This window comes from Lipotes vexillifer, unplaced genomic scaffold (genome assembly GCF_000442215.2).
Source record: "Lipotes vexillifer unplaced genomic scaffold, Lipotes_vexillifer_v1.1 scaffold916, whole genome shotgun sequence".
NCBI classification, from domain to species: Eukaryota; Metazoa; Chordata; class Mammalia; order Artiodactyla; family Lipotidae; genus Lipotes; species Lipotes vexillifer.
In genome coordinates this window covers 2,536,259-2,556,638 of record NW_006798383.1, presented here as the reverse complement: position 1 = coordinate 2,556,638, position 20,380 = coordinate 2,536,259, and the positions used below count along the sequence as shown (strand labels likewise).

General features: G+C 49.6%; 1 protein-coding gene across 3 annotated transcripts in view; it reads right to left on the bottom strand.

The window, feature by feature from the left end:
• PPRC1 (PPARG related coactivator 1) overlaps positions 1–10,824 on the bottom strand; it is a 14,595-nt gene extending 3,771 nt beyond the window's left edge. The window contains exons 1-8 of one of the 3 annotated variants that reach the window (XM_007470387.1): positions 10,672–10,824; positions 6,620–6,808; positions 5,931–6,077; positions 5,709–5,810; positions 2,678–5,594; positions 2,334–2,387; positions 1,455–1,512; positions 610–680 (exon numbers count right to left, since the gene is read on the bottom strand). In XM_007470387.1, the coding sequence (XP_007470449.1) occupies positions 610–680; positions 1,455–1,512; positions 2,334–2,387; positions 2,678–5,594; positions 5,709–5,810; positions 5,931–6,077; positions 6,620–6,808; positions 10,672–10,824 (3,691 nt within the window). Of the gene's footprint in view, positions 1–609; positions 681–1,454; positions 1,513–2,333; positions 2,388–2,677; positions 5,595–5,708; positions 5,811–5,930; positions 6,078–6,619; positions 6,809–10,671 lie in introns of those variants that run through there. The other 2 variants (XM_007470389.1, XM_007470388.1) reach the window with 2 other exon arrangements.
• Between the last annotated feature and the right edge of the window lie 9,556 nt (positions 10,825–20,380).

Genomic DNA, 20,380 nt, shown 5'->3' with positions numbered 1-20,380 from the left:
CCACCTGTCTTCTACATTCCTGCTGGTGGGAGCACCCAAAAACCAAACTGGTAAAGTTTTTTCAATTGCTTCTTCAATGTACAGTATAAAGTCCAACCAGCTAAACATGGCATTCAAAGTTCCCATAACCTGACTTCCTGCTTTCCACTCCAGCTTTCTCTCTTCCTTTAGCTCTGCCCAGCACCCTGATCAACCACTACACTCCAGCCAAAACGAACCACTCACAATTTCCCAAAACATACGGGGCTGGCTTTGCTTCTCCAGTTCACTCAAGCCATTCCATCTACCTAGAATGCCCATAAACCTACCTGATTGGTATCAGTGATTTTCTCAAGCCTCCGCTTTGAAGATTACCTTCTATATAACCCTGCCCTGACTGTCCCTCTTCAGACCCCACTATAAGCCACACAGGCTTCTTTAACACACATCTGATACTCAACATGCTCATTTTTTACACATCTGACATCTGCCCCCTGGACTGTGAGAACCTCAAGGACGAGGATAAGATCTCTGTATCCCCAACACCTACACACACTTGGTGCAGAGCAGGCTCTAAAAACATTTGCTGCATAAACTAATCAAAGGCAGAGTTCCCCACCCTGAACCCACCTGCCACGTTGGCCAGTTCTGGGGCTTGTAACCGGTCTAGGGGCCTCTTCTCCTGGGGAGTGTCAACGCTGCTGGCAGGGGGAAAAGGGAAAGCCTGGTTCATTGCCTCCTCAACATCTTGTACATCTGCTTTGCTCATAAAGCAATGGGAGAGGGGTGCATGCAGAGAGGAATGGGGGCCACAAACTGCCCCAATCATTCTCCTCCAGCACAAAAGGGGTCTTAGTGACTGAACTTTATGTAGGTTGGGTCTCAATTCAGCTCTGCCCAATTCCTGGATGACCTTGAATACCCCCCACCTCCTCCAAGCCAGGAGCCTCTCATGCCCAGCTCAAACCAACCCAAAATCAATGTGGAGGAAAATATGCTTGGCAAAACAGGGTGGGGTATTGTGAACATGGGGAAAAAAAAAAAAGGCCTCTTGGTGCTGGAAGAATGGGGAACAAGGAGGTCCAGGATGCCTGTGCCCTCCAAGGAGTCAGGGGAGCCCTAGCCATGAATATCCTCCCCCACTTTTTCTTACACCATTACCAGTGTTGAGCAACCTTAACGCCTGTTAAATAAAGGAAAGAAATCCCCAAAAGCACGACTTGCCAGAAGATAAAAGGCATCACCATTTGGAACCCCAGACTGGAATAAGCCAGAAAATGGTACATATATATCCTCCTACTTCACCACTCAAGACAGTACCCTGTAGTGATGGGCTGAGCCGGGGGTGGGGAACAGGGAAAGACTAGAGTGGACTAAATGTCCCTGTAACAGAGGCGTCCAGTTGACAGTCCTGGAGTACCAGCCGGCTGCTGACCAACAGCTGTAGGGTAACTCACTCATGTCCCCATACTTACCCTGAGTTTCCTACAGCCAGGCTGTCAGCAGGAGCCGGGGGAGGGCACTCCTTTTTGGCTGCAAAGAAACCATACTAGTTAAAAGCCCAACCAGATGTTCCATACTGAGGAGGTGCAGAAGGGCTGGCTTTGAGACCCAAAGGAGGAAAATCCATTTTGCCTACATACTCCATTTGGGTCTCCCCAGAGAGATCCATTCTTCTCCAGTGGGTACCCAGGTATATTTTTAATCATGTCTCTTCTCTGCTCAGAAACAAGCACACTCCCCACTGAATCTGGGGAGTCCAAACTTCTAAGCCTAGCATTCCAGGCTCTACATAACCCACCTAACTAACTTCCTAGTCTTATAACCTACTCTTGATCTACACTTATATTTTCTATTTTGCCTTGTACTACCGATAAATGTTACCAATTCAGCAGTCATTTCTGCAAATTCTTCTCCCCAGTCAGACCATAAGCTCATCTGAGAACAGGACATAATATCTCCCACAGCACCTAGATCCATGCCTTGTACTGAGAAGCTGAGCTATCCATTGCCTTTCAAATACACCACATGCGATCTTTCCTATACCTCTGCCTTTACTCACCAGTCTCTGAATTCCTGTCTTCCAAGGCTCACCTGGAGAGCTACCTCCCCAAATAACCCAACCCACTTGAATCTCCCCATCCATCTAGTCTTTATAGTTCTTGCCATGCTGTACCCACCACTCCCTGGCTTAGATTGTGTCACAGGTAAATCTTGTCTTCCCATTCCAATTAGGGGGCTGCTCTAGTGGCTGAGACTCCCCTTCTCCCTCCCCCCAGTTTAAGCAACTACAGGGCTAGGCCCAAAGTAAACAACAAAAAAGGGTTGGAGCAAAGCTACCCAGGTTTCCTCACCTTCTGATTTCTCAAATTGCTCCAGCAGACTGGACAGGTCCGATGCCTCAATTCCTGTGGAAGCATACAACACAGCCCCTATCAACTGAGTACACAGGTCCCAGAAGTCCCAAGTCACCTCACTTCTTCCCCTAGGCTCCCCATGCCCACTGTACTAAGTACACCAAGGCAGCAACACAAAGCACAAAGAATCAAACCAACCCAGACTTCTACCTCTCAAGAACTCTCCAAAAAAAACCAACAAAGGCCAGCCCCATCAAGGTAGTTTATCCTGTTTCATGGAGGACACTCCTCACACAACCCCCATGCCATTCTTCACACCAACGGAACTGTGTGGCACTCACCAATCTCACTGATGAAAGCCTGTACCACATCCTCAGGACCCTGGGTACGTGGGGTAGGCAGAAAGGACAGTGTCCTTAGACGGGCTGGGTGGACAGCAGGCAGCTTGGTGGTAGTGCTCTGCCTTGGTGCAGATGTGGGAACAGCCTTGGCAACAGGAGAGGGTGCCTTCTCCCTGGGCCTAGCTTCCTGGGGCTCAGGCTTTAGCCTCTCTGATGCAGGCTCCTCAACAGCCACACTCTCAGCAGGCAGACATGGTGGAGCCTTGATCCGAGGGCTGTGCACCGGGGAGGACACCTTGTGTTTCAGATGGGGAGATGCAGGCACTGGCTTGACCTCCAACTTGGTGGGCTCTATCTGTGGAGCTCCCTGGCCAGCTGCCCCAAGACTGAGGGGAGAAGCCATCGGCACAGTCAGTACACTATCAGGAGGGCCAGGTGAGATGCCACTGGGCTCCACCTTGGGTGATGGAACAGCTCTTCCAACAGAGGTTAGAGGCAAAGGAGGTGGGGGAACAGCAGGCCAGAATGGAGGGTGTTGCAGCCCTGGGCCCCATCCCAAGGGCCCATAGGTACAGCTGGAGCTATAAGGTGGGACTGGGGCAGGAGGAGGTACCCAAGGCACATTGCAAGCGGAGGGCACAGCATAGGCACCTGGAGTACCAGACACTAGGGGCACCGTCGGTGGAGGGGGCAAGCAAGGATAGCCAGAAGGGGACAAGGGGGGATAACAAGGCCAGGGTGGCACAGGGGCATAGTGAGTAAAGGGATCAGGTGGCACTGGCCCCACAGACATCGGAACACTAGGAGGCTGCAAGGGTGGTGGGGGCAGACCGGGGACACTTTGCCCATTTGTGGGAAGGGGCAGCATGGGGGTCACGCCCAGCCCACCCGTGGGAAAAGGCAGGGCAGTGGGCATTGTGGGGGGCATGGACTGCACAGCAGGAGGTGGAGGTCTTGCTGGCAGTAGCATCTCTTGGGATGGCACCTGCTCAGAGGGAGTTGAGGCCATAGGTTTGCTTGCAGGTGGCTCAGGACTAGGAGAGGCAGGGCTGGGACCCACAGGAGCAAAGCAAGCCTCAGAAGGAGCCTCAGGGCTTCTCTGCAGAGTTGTCTTCTTGGCTGTGGCTGGTGGGACAAGACAAGGGATGTCTGCCAGCCCTGTGGGAGTTTCTGGGAGGCTGGGCCACTTCCCAGCTGGGGGCTGGGGGTTCCTCTCTTCTGCCTCTGCTTGGCGCTGCTGCCTTCGTAGCCGGTACTCAGATAGGCTAAGAGGCCGAGGCCTGGCTTCCTGGGTTGTGGCACTAGTACCACTTTCCCCCTTCAGAGGACCCATGACCTCCTTGACTTCAGGACTGATGGCCTTTGAGGGGTCTGAGGACTCTGACTCCAGGAGGAGCTGGGGGGCTGGACTCCCCTGGGCTGATGACACTGCACCACGTCTGGGATCAGTTGGCCTAGACTTAACTAGTACAGGGTCAACTGGAGCCAGGTCATTGGGAAGAGAGTCAACTTGTACTGGCTTAGCTAGGACAGGGTCAACTGGAGGCAAGTCATCTAAGATGGGAACAACCACTGCACGGTCAACTGCTGCTGAGTCAGCCAGAACTGGATCAATCAGCACTGGGTCAGCTGGGAGAGGGTCAACCAGCTCTGAGTTCGCTAAAGTACGGTCAACCAGTTTAGGGTCAACAGGTACAGGGTCAGCCACAGTGGGATCAGGGTCAACCGCAGTGGGATCAGCTTCAACAGAGTCAAGTGGCATGGGGTCAGCTTCAGCAGAGTCAACCAGTGAGAGATGGGTTGAAACAGGGTTGGCTTGGATGGGGTCAACCTGGCTGGGGTAGAGGTCCAGAGGACCTTCTTTAGCAGGACTAGCTTGTCCAGCACTACTCTCCAAGTTCCCAGAGCCAGGCTTCTCCAAGGCAGCTGCCCAGGCCCGAGCCCAAGCCCGGGGCTTCCCTCTACCACGGGGAGGCGCAATCTCTCTTTGAAGGTCCTCCTGAGGCAAGCTGCCTCCCTGAGAGGTCAGCTCTGTAACTGCTGTAGACTGCCCACGAGAGGCTGACCTCAGCCTCCTGGCATAGCCTTCTGCACAGGCAGCTGGCTGCTCCTTGCTCTTCTTCTTCCTGCCCTTTCGAGCTCTCTGGGAACTTAGCATTGCGTTGGCTGCTGGGTTCTGAGGCCCCTTGGGTGCCATTGGCTCCATGACCTCCCTGGGCTCCAACAAGCAGGCTGACTCCAGCTTTTCCTTTGAGTCCAGTGACAACCCCTCTTTCTCAGGGCAGAGGGCTTCCCTGGGCACAGCAGCCTCTGTCTCTGCCTCTAGTGTAGGCATGAGCAGCTGCAAGGCTGCAGTGGCCTCTAGCGAGTCATCCAGGAGGACAGGCTGGGGTCCAGTAGGGATCTGTCGCACCACAACTGGGATCTCCAGGTCGTTGCCAGCTGTGGCCGCCTGGCCCACAATTTCCAGCACCACACAATCCTCAGGCAGCGTCAAATCACCTGGCTGCTCTTGAAGCTCATCCTCAAGTGCCGTCAGGTGGGTGAGGTTAGGCAGGCAGTACGGGTGCATGGCCCGCACCAGCTCACTCAGGGAGGAGATGCTCTCATCGCCAGCTGCCTGCACTGCCATCTCTGCTGCTACTGCTGTTTTATCTTCCTCCTCGGGACAGGCCAGGTGCATGGGGAAGTCTGCGATGCTGCTCACAGAGTTGTTGAGCTCCCCAGCAAGCATCTCGCTGGTGAAGCCGGCCACCTCCTCCTCTTCTTCCCCATCACTACGCTGCTGGGGAGGTGGGGACTGGCCCCAGCGGGGTCTTGACCTTGGGGGTCTCCAGCTAGGAAGCTTGGGGGAGGAGGTCTCCAAGAATGAGGGTGGAGAGAAGTCCCAAGGAGGATCTGTGAGAGACATCTCAACCTACAGGAGAGAAGATAAGACATAGGAGTTTTCTCCAGGAATATCTTCTTCCAGACATGTCCCCATATATTCCTCCCCCCTGGGAGTCCATAAGGCTCCCTAGGTCAGGCTTACCCCACTCACTCTACTACTGCCTGTGCTGGGCCCCAATGGGTCAGTCGGGGTGATGAGGTCACGTTCTGGGGGTGTCCGAGAGAGGCTGAGCAGCCTGTGCAGCTAAAAGGGAGAAAAAGACCTGAAATGTGTTTGTGCTTCAGAACTTTATGAGTAGGCTCGTGGATGTGGTTCTAACCTTTGCACCAACCACACACCCCCTTCCCCTCATCCCACACTTACAGAGGAGCCCTCCCGAGGTGACACAAGCAGCTCTGAGTCAGGAATGCTGTCAAATGGAGACAGGTTCTCGGAATCTGCATTGTCCAAGATCTCTGTTAGAGCTGTGAGCAGTGACACTTCATTCTGGTCCTCCAGAGATAACCTGCTCTGCTCAGGAAAGACAACAGGAAGGTCCCACCACCATCCCTATGACCTACCAGGCCACTGAGAAGGAATGGATGCCAAGAGAATCCCTCTCCCAGGCTCAGTTCAGTTCAATTTGCCAGAGAGAGATGTTAGTACCAGGAGGCATGGGTTCCAATCTCATTTACTACCATCCACCATCTCTCTAGTGTCAACAGAAACCTGTCAAAACTGAGTCTTGAACTTATGTTTCATACTCCCTATACCCTCAGGTAAGACCTGGGACGCTCAGCAGACAACCCTTGGCTAAGCTGCAGTTGGACTCAAAACAAAGATCAGAACCCTCTGAACATGTAGTCAGGGGCCCAGGCAGGGTGAAAGGCCTTGGACGATAATCCAAGTCTGCCAGGGCATCCTTTTACATAGGATGTAGCCCAATTCTCACTGAGAAACAAAAACACACTTCAAGGACTCAGGTTGAGTATCTAGGAACCAAGGTGCTAGGAGAACAGAGCCACTGAGCCAAAGCTCCTGCCTGAAGACCTCCAAGCTCAGCCCCAGCTTACCTCTCCAAGGCCACCAAAATCTTCAATGAGGGAGATGAGGGAGGCATCCATATAGCTGTGCATGGTCCCCAGCAGTGTCCCATCCTGCAGTATCAGCTCCTCCATCTCTAAGTCCTTGTCCCTCAAACAGGGGCCCAGCCGAGATAGATTGACAAAGCCAGAATCATCCCCCTCCTCATGCAGCAGCACCTGGGGCAAAAGGGGATAAGGTCAGGAAGGCACAGTGAAGGCTGCAGGGCATGGGCCCTCAGGGGCAGCTGATTTACACACTCTGTAAACCAGGTACCGAGCCCTCCACCAATGGCCTCAGACTCAGCAGGAGCCCCAACACACTCTGAACTTGCTGGGCAGAGAGAAGTACAAACTATGAGCCACAGCCACAACCAGATGGCAGTGTTCAAGAACCTTCTGGGGAAAAAAAAAGTTTAGACTCCATCCAGAAACACTTGGAACCACACGAGATTGATAAACTGGGGAATAAAAACATCAAAAAGACCAAGATTGTTCAGAAGAGTTATCTGCTGGCAGTGATGAAGACAGACATTCTCAGGGGCACCCCAAAGGAGAGGAGGTCAGTAAGCAGGCAATTCCAATTACAACCACCTTACCTCCCTAAAATCCCACTTAGGTCTCTCTTCTCTGCTTAGCTCAAATCCCACCTTCTTTAAGAAGACACCTCAGGCTTCCCCAACGCATCTCTCCTCACACCCCGAATTCATACGTGTTCCTGTACCGCTCACTTTTCTGGCAATCACATCCTACCCCCTTCTCTACCCCATGACATTCCTCGCATCATTACTAAAACTATATTCCAAGTTCCTTTGGGGCAAATAACCCTTTGTATTCTAATAGCTTATATTTTTCTTGGCTCTTGGAAGGGTTTAAACTGTGCTTATACTTCCTGGTCACCCACCATGCCTGGCACAGTGCATCACAGTATACACAGCTGAGAGTCACACTTATTTCAAACTTCTATTTTGAAGGCTCCACAGTGTGCCACCCAACCTCTCAAAGGCAGTCCCAAGGGAAAAGTCTCTTCCCTACCCCAACCAGGTTAGAGCAAAAGAGAAAGCTTGATTCTGTGGACGGAAAAGCCCCGCCCCACCCCACCTCTTCCCTGAGAACTAACATCTTCAGCCTTGTCAGGCAGGGAGCCACCGGCCCAGGCCTGTCAAGACTGTGGGCGTGGGCAGGGCCAGAAGTGGCTGGAAGGGCTGGCAAGGCCAGAGGCCAGAGGCAGGGGTATCTCCACTATACGAAATTATAGATGATGCAAAGGCCAGGGAACAGGAACAAACACGGACAAGCCAGTCTTACCTCTCCTTTGGCAGCAAAGGGAAACTCTGTACCTCTTCCAAAAGAAAAAAAAAGCAACAGGTGTGACTGCACCCCCCCCCCACCCTCCTAATCAAGCTGAAGAGTAACAATGCCCAACGAGAGAAAAGGATAGGGACACTTTAGGAGGCCAGGCCCAGAGATGAAGTAAAAGATGGCAGGTTTTAGGCACTAACTCCTCCCAAGCCTTCACAATCCTGTAATTACAACTAGCAGCTGAATAGCACCTCGCTCAGCAAACACTCCCAGGTGAGCAAAGAGGCTGCATCTCTTGCCCTGCCACCTACCTGACCCAGCTACTAGGCCAAAATCTCAAGACAATGTCCAGCTTTATGAACCACTCATCACTTCCATCAGGCAGGTACTGGAGCCCCAGTCAGAGAAGCCCCTCTTTACCTGACCTCACCCATCCCTCCCCTCAAACCCCAAACAGCACAGCTCCCAGAGTACCAAGATCATGAAGAGGATAAGCCCAGGCTAAGAGTGTGCCAGCCACCAGCATCTCTTAACTTTAACAACCTCCCGACTGGCTTTCCCATATCCGGCTTGTCCCTGCAGGGTTCAAAACCAGCTACAAACGTGAAAATACACATATGATCACCTCTTGAGACACTCTCTAATCCCCTCCAAGGGCATCTTCCTGCTCTTAGCACTAGGTTTAAAGTCCTTAAATGGCTTACAGTGGTCCTGGTATTCCCCACCAGACTCCTCCAGCGTGTCTTCTCTCACCACTCTCTCTGTCTCTGTATACACCAGCCATACGGGTTTCTCCAATAAGCCATGTTCTCTCCCACCTCAAGGCCTTCCCATACTGTTCTGAGGAAAGCTCCCCCTCCCCTCCGCCCCCCACAATCTCACCTTAAAATGTATCTTCCCAGACCCTGCAAGATAGATTACTACTGCTGATTATATAATGTGCTGCACTTTCCTCTGTCCTCCTCATCATTATTTATTGTCTGTCTAAAACATAAGATCTGATAAAAACATAAAATCCTGGAGGACAGGGACCATGTGTGGTTTACCACAGTATCCCCCTATGTCTAAACATAATGGAATCTCAGTAAGTTCCTGGCTGATTGACTAGCTTCCACATACTCATCTTTGTGTGTGTGTGTTTGTGGTGAACAATCTCTCCACAAGACCCTCTCCAACCCCAAATGACTACCTAACTTGGACTACAGCTGGATCATGGATACTTCCTGCCTCTCCCCCAAAGGGTGGGCAGCACCAGCCCCACAAGATGTGGCCTCTGAGAAAATAAGGGAAGAGCAGGTGGGCAGCTCCCAAGTTAGAGCCCCAGAAGCCACTCCCCATTCCCCACCCCCAGGGCCTGGATTGGTCTGCTAGAACTGATATTACCTGGCAACCTGCAGCCCAACTCCCACCTAGAAACCAAAAAAGAAAAAAAAAAAAAAAAAGCTTTCACGGACTCAGCTTAATTGCTTAAGCGAGATAACAGTTCAAACGAAGTCTTGCCGACCTCCACGCTGGGTGGGAACTTTTAAGAAGCCCTGGTGAGGAGTGGGACGATAACACTTTTAAGTATGGAGAACTGAAGACCAGGAAAAAAAGAGTATGAAAGAAAGAATGTCCCCCCCCCCCAATTTAGTAAACGTTCAACTAGTGTTGAGTAGTTCTCAGATCGCCTCCAACTTTTGCCATCCCCAGCACAAATTCCAGAGAAGCTTAAACACAGACCATCTCAAATTTGTCTGTATCAATTCACAGGAGCAGGCCTTAGCTGCCTCCTCAAAAGAGATGCTTGAGGAAAAGTGAGGGAAGGAGAGGATTCCCTTTCCTTACTTAAGCCTGTGCCATGTAAATGTTGACACCTCCCATGCCCCTTGAATCACGAACGAGGCAGGACTGCAGGCAACAAAAACGCCAGTGCCCATGCCTCACAACCCACCCCAAGCCGGTCGGACAGAGGCCGCCACTCCACAGCCCTTCAACCTCAGCCCTCTACCCTCCCCAACACACTCCGCCATCCGCAGGAAACAGACTACCCGCACACCTGTAAAGTCCTTTACCATCCGTTGTCGAGAGGCGACGCGGACCAAAGCAAAAAGAAAAAAACTCCTCCAAGGCTCTGGGCAAAGTTGATTCTAGCAGCCCCTACCTCCTTTCCTTCCCAGCCTGGGGCCCCCAGCGCCGACCGGAGATGGCGGGACCGGCTGAGACACACCCAGTTCCCGACAGTGCGGCTCCAGCGCCGATTCGAGATGCCCGGCAGCCTGGAGCGGGAGCCACGTGGACATCCCCTCCCCGCCCCCACGTGGACCCGAGGGCCTCCCCCCCCAACCCACGTGGGTGCCGGGGCCGCCTAGAGGGGGAGGGGAAGCAGACAAATTATCCCGGGAAAATCGCTCCCCCCACCCCACGTGGCTCCGAAAAGGCACTGCAGCGCTGGGCTACAGGCAGCCCCCACTCGGCATCCTTAGAGGGAGGTCTTACTCTAAGTCCGAGTCCCCACACACACAGGGGCCAGGTTTCCGACACCCTGCTCTGCCCCTCCGGCGTTCCGGAGAAATGGCCATAAGGACCCGCCTCTGCCCGCATCCCCCCAGCAAACGACCCAGGTCCGGTCGGTCCAATCCGTCTTCCGCAACCACCCGGCATCGACTCCCGAACGCTTCTTCCCTTTCCTGTGGCGTCCACGTGTCACCGCCCGGCACACGCCGCTTTGCTGCCAGCCGCGGGCCGCCCGCCAGTCTCACCTGCTCCCCGCCACTCACAGCGGCCACAGTGCCATACGGCGCTTGGCTCCGACTCCCCCAACCGCTGCTGCGCACTCCACCGCCAGGGTCGGGGCCGGGGCCCCCACTCAGAGGCGGCGCGACTCCGTCTCTCAGTCCCCGGCGCGCCGCCATCTTGGCCCCTGAACACCCGGCGCAGCTCTGATCGCCGGCGCCGCCTCGCCCAGCCGATTGTGGGAAGGGAACTACAACTCCCGAAAGTCACCGCAAAGACTACGAATCCCAGAAGACTGAGCGGCGATACCCATTTGCACCCGGGAAGAGGGCACTGGCCTCACGAGGGAGCCTGGGAGTAGTAGTCGCATTCAGCAGAGCCTGAGTGGCACGTGCTATAGGCATACTGTAATGCATAATTTTGTGTTGCGCGGGGGGACCTAGTTGGGGAGCGCGAGGTAATAAGGGGATAATTACCTTTTGCGTATCTTTTTATTTTCCCAATTTGTCCAACTGTCAGAACTCCCTCTTTGTCTGACGTTTTACCTGCCGCACGTTCCTTTCTCCTTAAGTCCAAGTGAGCCTGTGTTTTGAAACAGCACCCCCTCGTGGGCACCAGTACTCCAGGAGCTAAGCCTCACCCGCTACACTGCGGCACTACCGCGAGTTTAATCTTAGAACACAGCATTATCAGTGTCTTTCTGAGCTACTCAGAAACCCACGTTCGTGTCTCATTACCAAATTTACTTCCTGCTACTGCAGATCATCTTGCTATCTTCCAAATACAACAGGTGTTTTCCTGCCTTGTGGAAAACTTTAGCCTCAAAACATCTTTGAGGCCCTATTTTATCCTGGAAAGACTTTTTGGTTATCCCAGCCAACCTTGATCCCTCTCTGTATTTCTACAGTCCATCACTATGTCTATTATTTACTCATTTGCCATTTAGAAGCTACTTCATGTTGTTTTCTTTTTCTATTTTTTTTTTTTAATATTTATTTATTTATGTGGTTGTGCCGGGTCTTTGTTGCAGTAGGCGGGCTCCTTAGTTGCAGCTTGTGAGCTCCTTAGTTGTGGCACACGGGCTTCTTAGTTATGGCATGCGAACTCTTGGTTGCGGCATGCATGTGGGATCTAGTTCCCTGAGCAGGGATGGAACCCAGGCCCCCTGAATTGGGAGTGCAGAGTCTTAACCACTGTGTCACCAGGGAAGTCCCTCTCACTGTTGTGGCCTCTCCCGTTGCGGAGCACAGGCTCCGGACGCGCAGGCTCAGCGGCCATGGCTCACGGGCCCAGCCGCTCCACGACATGTGGGATCTTCCCGGACCGAGGCACGAACCCGTGTCCCCTACATCGGCAGGCGGGCTCTCAATCACTGCGCCACCAGGGAAGCCCTGTTTCCTTATTTTTAAAAAAAGTTTTGTATTACAAAAATGTAAAAATCACTTCAAAGAGTACAAAACTATTTATGTGAGAAATATACTTGGCCTACAAATTCCAGTCCCCAGATTTAACCCTTGTCACCTTTGGTGTGTATTCAGCCACACTTTTTCTATGTATATAAAAACGTATAGGTCCCAGTGAAGAAACATTCAAACATTACTTCCTGTCCTAGTCCCAGAGCCTGTAAAGGTGAACTCACTGGGGCTGGCTGGAGAAGAAGAGGAAAGTTTGTTCCAGAAGGAACTGAGGGATCATAAGGATTTCTAAACATGGGGAAGGGAGGAATAAATTATTCGTCAAAAATCAGTTGTGTAGGTCTTCCCTGGTGATGCAGTGGTTGAGAGTCTGCCTGCCGATACAGGAGACACAGGTTCGTGCCCCGGTCCAGGAAGATCCCACATGCCGCAGAGCAGCTAGGCCCATGAGCCATGGGCGCTGAGCCTGCGCGTCCGGAGCCTGTGCTCTGCAGTGGGAGCAGTTGTGTATATTTTTTCCAGGCCCAAAGAAAGAACAAGTCACATGTAATGGAATCTAACTCTTGGAGAATATCAATAGGGAATTTTCAAGTTATTTGTTATACAACCTAGCTGTTTTAATTAGCATACAATCATTTCAGCCCCTCTAAATAAAAACGTTTTGTTTTATTTTGTTTTTCTTTTGGCTGCTCCAAGTGACTTGTGGGATTTTAGTTCTCTGACCAGGGACTGAACCCAGGCCCTCGGCAGTGAGAGCGTGGAGTCCTAACCACTGGACCACCAGGGAATTCCCAGAAGTGTTTTTTTTTAATTAAAAAAAAAAATGTATAGGGACAGACATTGACCTTTGTTCAAAAATGGGACCATCCCACATGTATGGTTCTATAACTTGCTTTTTTTTCATGTAACAATATGTTTGTCCATTCATTAACCAATATATACTGAGATCTTGGTGAGTACCAGTTGCATTAAAAGAATATATCATTATTTAAATGAATATATAATTTAATATCATTATCATTATTTAAATTATATTTGTGATTTCTATTCAATATTACAAATTAAGTTACAGTGAACATTCTTTTTTTTTTTTTTTTTTTTCGCGGGCCTCTCACTGTTGTGGCCTCTACCGTTGCGGAGCACAGGCTCCGGACGCGCAGGCTCAGTGGCCATGGCTCACGGGCCTAGCCGCTCCGTGGCATGTGGCATCTTCCCAGACCAGGGCACGAACCCGTGTGCCCTGCATTGGCAGGCGGACTCAACCACTGCACCACCAGGGAAGCCCTACAGTGAACATTCTTATACATGTATCTTTCCTTTTTTTTGCCGTGAGATCTTAGTTCCCTGACCAGGAATGGAACCCACACCCCCTGCAGTGGAAGCACTGAGCACTAACCACTGGACTCCCAAGGAATACCCTTTTTTTTTTTTTAATCTTTGCCTTTTTGTACAGTCTTTCTATGGAATAGTTTCCTCGAAAGGAGATTGCTGAGTTAAAGGGTATATATGTATGTACATTTGAAATTTCGGCGGACAATGCCAAATTGCCCTTCAGGAAGGTTGTATTAATACACATTCCCAGGGAATTACCTGGTGGTCCAGTGGTTGGGACACTGCACTTCCACTGCAGGGGACAGAGGTTCAATCCCTGGTCAGGGAACTAAGATTTTACATGCCGCGCGGCACAAAGTATTAAAAAAATAAAAAATAATACACATTCCCACAAAAAATTCATGAGAGGAGAGGACCTCTTGTTATGGACTGAATTGTGTGTGTTGTCCCTCCTTCACCATGAGCAAAATTCATATGTTGAAGGGCTCCACACCCAATATGACTATATTTGAAGATAGAGCCTTTAAGAAGGTAATTAAGGGTAAATGACATAATAAAGGCAGGGGGTCTAATCCACTAGGAATGGTTGCAGAAGAGGAAGAGACACCTGCAAGCCAAGGAAAGAGGTCTCACTAGAAACCAGCCCTGCCAGCCCCTTGATCTTAATCTTCCAAACTCCAGAGCTGTGAGAAAATAAATTTCTGTTCTTTAAGCCACTTAGTCTGTGGTATTCTGTTATGGAAGCCTGGGACGACTAATACAACTTCCTTTTAGTTAGTTTCTTTTTTTAATTTTTTTTTTAATTTATTATTTATTTATTTAATTTATTTTTTTGGCTGCGTTGGGTCTTAGTTGCAGCACGTGGGATCTTTGTTGAGGCATGTGGGATCTTTCATTGCGGCACCCTGGCCCTTCGTTATGGTGTGAGGGCTTCTCTCTAGTTGTGGCGCAGCACGCATGGGCTCTGTAGTTGTGGCGTGCCGCTTCCAGAGTGCGTGGGCTCTCTAGTTTGCGGCACACAGGCTCTCTAGTTGAGGCCCGTGAGCTCAGAAGTTGTGGCACCCTGGCTTAGTTGCCCCGAGGCATGTGGGATCTTAGTTCCCTGACCAAGGATCAAACCCATGCCCCTTGCAGTAGAAGCACAGGGTGTTAACCTCTGGACCACCAGGGAAGTCCCTTACTAACCTTTTGGGTGAAGTGAATCTGTTCACAATTCTCCCTATAAAATAGAGAGGGCAACAATAAAGTTTATTTCCAATAAACTTAGAAATAATTTGCCAGTGAGAAATCAGTAAGAGCCAATACAGGGTGGCACAATTCTTCCTCTGTTGAAGAAACATTCTCTAAGAGATGTTCTGTAAATGCTGGTGATTTGGGCACTAATTATGGTCATTATTATAAGGATTAGGTTCTGGGAAGAAGATTAATGTTAAAGAAAGCAGAAAGCTGTGCCCTTTTTTCTTTATTCAGCATATGATAAAACAATATTCACCTACATGTGGTATCTGCATGGAATCTACTAAAAAAGATACGAATATATCTCTAGGTCTCCACTGCCACCTAGACAGGAATGTTGTGGCTACTAGTCTCCTTGGCTGGTGCATTCCTAAGTGCTAGGAAGGAAAACCTCAGAGACACAGGCCACCAAATATTGGGTGTCAATCACATCTTTGCCTGACTCCACATTCACCAAAGACTCATCTGATTATAATAACTGATTTTCCATATCATCTTCTATGGGGAGAGTGAGATGATCAAGTGAGACAAAATGCCCAGTTCACATGACATATATTTCTCAGTGTGAATTAACAAATCAACATTCTGGTTTATTTGTTTATTTATTATTATTATTATTTTTAATTTTTATTTATTTATGGCTGTGTTGGGTCTTCATTTCTGTGCGAGGGCTTTCTCTAGTTGCGGCAAGTGGGGGCCACTCCTCATCGCGGTGCGCGGGCCTCTCACTATCACGGCCTCTCTGGCTGCAGAGCACAGGCTCCAGACGCGCAGGCTCAGTGATTGTGGCTCACGGGGCTAGTTGCTCCGTGGCATGTGGGATCTTCCCAGACCAGGGCTTGAACCCATGTCCCCTGCATTGGCAGGCAGATTCTCAACCACTGAGCAACCAGGGAAGCCCTCTGGTTTATTTATTGAGTGCCTACTATGCGCCAGGCAATGTTTTAGGCACTAAAGATACAGCAATGGCAAAACAGACCAATAAACACAAAAAAACAAAAAAACCCTCCCTAACAGAGCTCACTTTCTAGTGGGGAGACAATCTCCAAGTAAACAAAGAGTCAAAATAATTTCACAGCACCAGAAGGGCTATCAGAAAATAAATGGGGGACTTCCCTGGTGGCTCAGGGGTTAAGAATCTGCCTGCTCGCGTGCCACAATCACTGAGCCCGCATGTCACAACTACTGAACCTGCGTGCTGCAACTATGGAAGGCCGCATGCCTAGAGCCTGTGCTGTGCAACAAGAAGCCACCACAATAAGTCTGCGTGCTGCAACTAGAGAAAGCCCACGTGCAGCAACAAAGACCCAACACAGCCAAAAATAAATGAATTAATTAATTAAAAAAAAGAAATGGGATGGGACTTCCCTGGCGGTCCAGTGGTTAAGACTCTGTGCTCCCAATTCAGGGGCATGGGTTCAATCCCTGGTTGGGGAACTAAAATCCTGCATGGGGAAAAAAAATGAAAATAAATGGGATGGAGACTGTAAAAGGTAAGAGGGGACAATTTTATTTTATATGGTGTGATCAGGTAAGGAGGAGGAGATATTTGAAGTAAGACCTGAATCACAAGGAAGACCTAGCCATTCAAAGAGCATTCTATGGTAAGAAGAACAGCCAGTGCATGGGCTCTCAACTGACAACACAGTTTTTTAAAATACATTTATTTTATTTATTTATTATTTATTTTTTGGTGGCGTTGGGTCTTCATTGCTGGCTTTCTCTAGTTGCGGTAAGCGGGGGCTACTCTTTGTTGTGGTGTGCGGGCTTCTCACTGCAGTGGCTTCTCTTGTTGTAGAGCACGGGCTCTAGGTCAGCAGGCTCAGTAGTTGTGGTGCACGGGCTTAGTTGCTCTGCGGCATGTGGGATCTTCCCGGACCAGGGCTCAAACCTGTGTCCCTTGCATTGGCAGGTGGATTCTTAACCACTGCACCACCAGGGAAGTCTGACAACAATTTTTTTGTGTTCAAAAGGAAGACTAGTTTAACTAAGGAGTTCTAGAAAAGAGGCAGAGTAGTACCAAGATAATGTTTCATGTTTATTTAATTTGTGTGAATCAGTTTCCTGAATCTGATGAATTCTGATTAACTTCCTAAATTAAACCTCCAGACCTGCAACACTAAGGACCAGACCTGTTGTCACTGAAAACCCCCAGGATGGCTCCCAATAACCTCTGCCTCCTGTTATTCACACTCTTATGTAGTTCTCTCCCCATTTGTACCAGGGTTGGTCTGTGTAACCAATAAGATAAGGCAGAAGTGATGATATGTCGCTTCCAAGATTAGATGATAAAACGACTGAGGCTTCAGCCCAGGTGTTTTTGTTTCTCTCTCTCTCTCTCTGATCTCCTACTCTAGTGACAGCAGCGTGCCATGTTGTGAGCAGCCCCATGGAGAGTCCCATGTGGCAAAAAATTGAAGCCTCTGTCCAACAGCCATTGAAGAACTAAGGCCTGCCAATAACCACTAGAGTGAACATGGAAGCATATTCTCTAGCCCCAGTCAAACGTCAAGATGACTGAAGACCTGGACAACAGTTTGACTGCAACCTTGCGAGAGACTCTGAGCCAGAACCAACAGCTTACCCACTCCTGGATTCCTGACCCTCAGAAACTGAGGGAAAAAAGATAAAAAATAAAAAAATAAAAAGAAACCAAGGGAGATAACAAAAGTTTGTTGTCTAAGGTGCTGAATTTGAGGGTATCTTGTTGCATAGTAATACATAATTAATATACCTGGTTTACAGTTATTCTTTCAGGGAGATGCAAACTTTCAGGCAATATTCCTTTTAGTGCTTTATTTTTAGCACCAAACAACCCACATTTGAGGAATGGTTTACAGTCTTCAGCTTGCTGTCTCCTTGCAATATCCCTGGAAGAATTAGAAAAGTAGGGATTATTGTCCACATTCTACTGAGGAAGAAATTGAGGCTAAGGGAGGGTTAAACAATATGCCCAGGGGCACACAGTGAATAGAGTAGACTATGTTTTCTTTGGTTCCTCTGTCCTTAGTAGTATATCCTCCACTGTACTAAGCAGTTGCTTATGGAATGAATGAATAGGTTTCATCCCATTTGGTGGCAATGCTCTGAAGGGGCATGGACCCTTTTAGAAGGAACTATTCCCAAATATTGGCATGTGTAAGAACCAGCTGAGGCACTTCTTTAAAATGCAGATTCCTAGATCCCTTTCCTCCAGATGTAATGTTTCCTCCACACAAGGATGGGGCCTTCTACATATTTATTTGGCCAAATCTGCCAAACTGATTTGACAGAGAGGGATGGTAATGGTAAATGGTGATGGTGATGGTGATGGTAAATGGACAAGAAGGGAAGGAGTCACTTGTTGGAGCAGGGAAAGATAAATCCTATCAGAATTCTTATAATTATTTAGTAAATGTTATAGGACACATATCAGGTTCTAGGCATCTTCTTAGGTGCTGGAGACAGAGCCATCAATAAGACATATTTACCATCTTGATGGAAAAAGAAGATTCGTACTTGAAAGAAAGAGCAATGCCAATGAGTATTTGAGGGAGTTTCAGGGGTAAGAGAAATGTGGGAGAAAATAGAGAAGGCCAAGGTCAAAGTCAGAAGAAATTGGATGGGACAGGTTCTAGGAGCTGGAAGAAGCAGGGAACCCACCTGTCCTAAAGCAGTCTAGCCCATTGCTTCTGCTGTCTGCCTCTCTGTGGGGCTCCTCTTCCCTTCTCCTTTCCTTACCACCTCACCTCTTCTCACTTCCCATTTTGCTTCATCCCCATGTCTAGAGTCCATCCTGCACTAATGACTGTATTTAAAAATACTGGAATGCCCCTGAATTATTCACTTTAAAATGGTTAATTTATGTCATGTGATTTCACCTCAAAAAAAGAAAATACTGGACTTCCCTGGTGGCGCAGTGGTTAAGAATCCGCCTGCCAATGCAGGGGACACAGGTTCAAGCCCTGGTCCAGGAAGATCCCACATGCTGTGGAGCAACTAAGCCCGTGCACCACAGCTACTGAGCCTGCGCTCTAGAGCCTGCGAGACACAGCTACTAAGCCTGCATGCTGCAACTACTGAAACCCACACTGCTGGAGCCCGTGCTCCACAGCTAGAGAAGCCACCCCAATGACAAGCCTGCTCACCTCAACGAAGAGTAGCCCCCGCTCACCGCAACTGGAGAAACTCTGACCACAGCAACGAAGACCCAACGCAGCCATAAAAAAAGAAAATACTGGGTGCTCAAATCCATCCATCCACATCAGCTAAGCCTGCCACCCTCCAGGACCTTGTCATTAAAGACCTTCCACATAGACTCATTGCCTTCCTACCACACCCCAGGGCTATCTGCCAGGCATCTGTGACTTCTCCCATTTTTGCCTGCAGCACAGTTTCCAGAGCTGCTCCAATGATGGTTTCCTCTTCTTCCCCAGGCCTAGTCCAAACTAGAAGTAAGGCAGAAAAGAGCACTGGGTCAAGTACTTGTTAGCTGTGTGACCTTGGGCAAGTTCAGGGAGGTGAATCCACTTAACTTAATCACCCATTCAACAGTACTGAGATAATATTTCCTTAAAGGAAACAGGACCAATAGATCAGCTGGGGTGGGAGTGAGAGGAGTACCTTTCCAGAGGAGGTGAAGGTGTAACTGAGGTTTAAAAGGCATTAACTAGTTAGTAGGCAAAGAAGACAGAGAAGAATGTTTTACAGAAAGTTTGAATTTATTAGCCTTCCTGAATCTGTTTTCTTGCTTGTTTAATGGAGGTAACAGCACCTTCTTCCAAAGGTCATTATTAAAAGTAAATGAGATCTCAGGTGTGAAACACCTTGCGCAGTACCTGGCACATAGTGTATACTCAACAAATGCTGTTTTTCTTCTTCCCAGCCTTCCACCTTTCACATGTGTAATCTAGGAGAAGGGAACCTTAGATTGAGAGGAGGCAAAGTCCCCTATAGGGTGGGTTATAAGCCCCTTTGTCCACTCAAGTGATTGGTGATCACCATGGAATCTGGCCAAGCTAGTTATTTGGAATGAGTGGCCTTAGGGGTGAGTGGTTACAGGATTGGGGGAAGGCAAATTCATACACAGTAGAGAGTGAAAGGGGTCCAGCCAATTCAGCCCACTCCTGAAATTTTTTTTTTTTTTTTGCTGTACGCGGGCCTCTCACTGTTGTGGCCTCTCCCCCGTTGCGGAGCACAGGCTCCGGACGTGCAGGCTCAGCAGCCATGGCTCACAGGCCCAGCCGCTCTGTGGCATGTGGGATCTTCCCGGACTGGGGCACGTACCCGTGTCCCCTGCACCGGCAGGCAGACTCTCAACCACTGCGCCACCAGGGAAGCCCCTGAAACTTTTGAAATAACCGATAATCTCAAAGAAAGCAGAAAGGAGCTAATGTATATTGAGTACTGACTACATGGCTGGCATTGGGCTAGGCGACTGGGCATACATTGTCTCATTTGATTCTCATCAAGCTGCAGGTACCAATTACAGAGGGTAAAGCTAGAGTTCAGAATGGGGAAGTCAGTTGTCCCAGGTAATTTGCTAGTGAGGGGCAAAGCTGGAATTCAACCTGAGGTATCCAAAATTCCAGGCTAAGTTTCCATTGCTTTAGGTTCCCTTTACTCCCTGTAGTGCTGACCTCTGCCCTGGGGAATGTGGGGAGGAGGTGGACACAGGCAGGGGATGCTGCCAAGGAAATAACTGTGTAAGTGTGGATGGCTTCAGTCACATCCCTCTGCAGGCTTCTATCTCGCCCCCCCCTTCCCCCCCAGG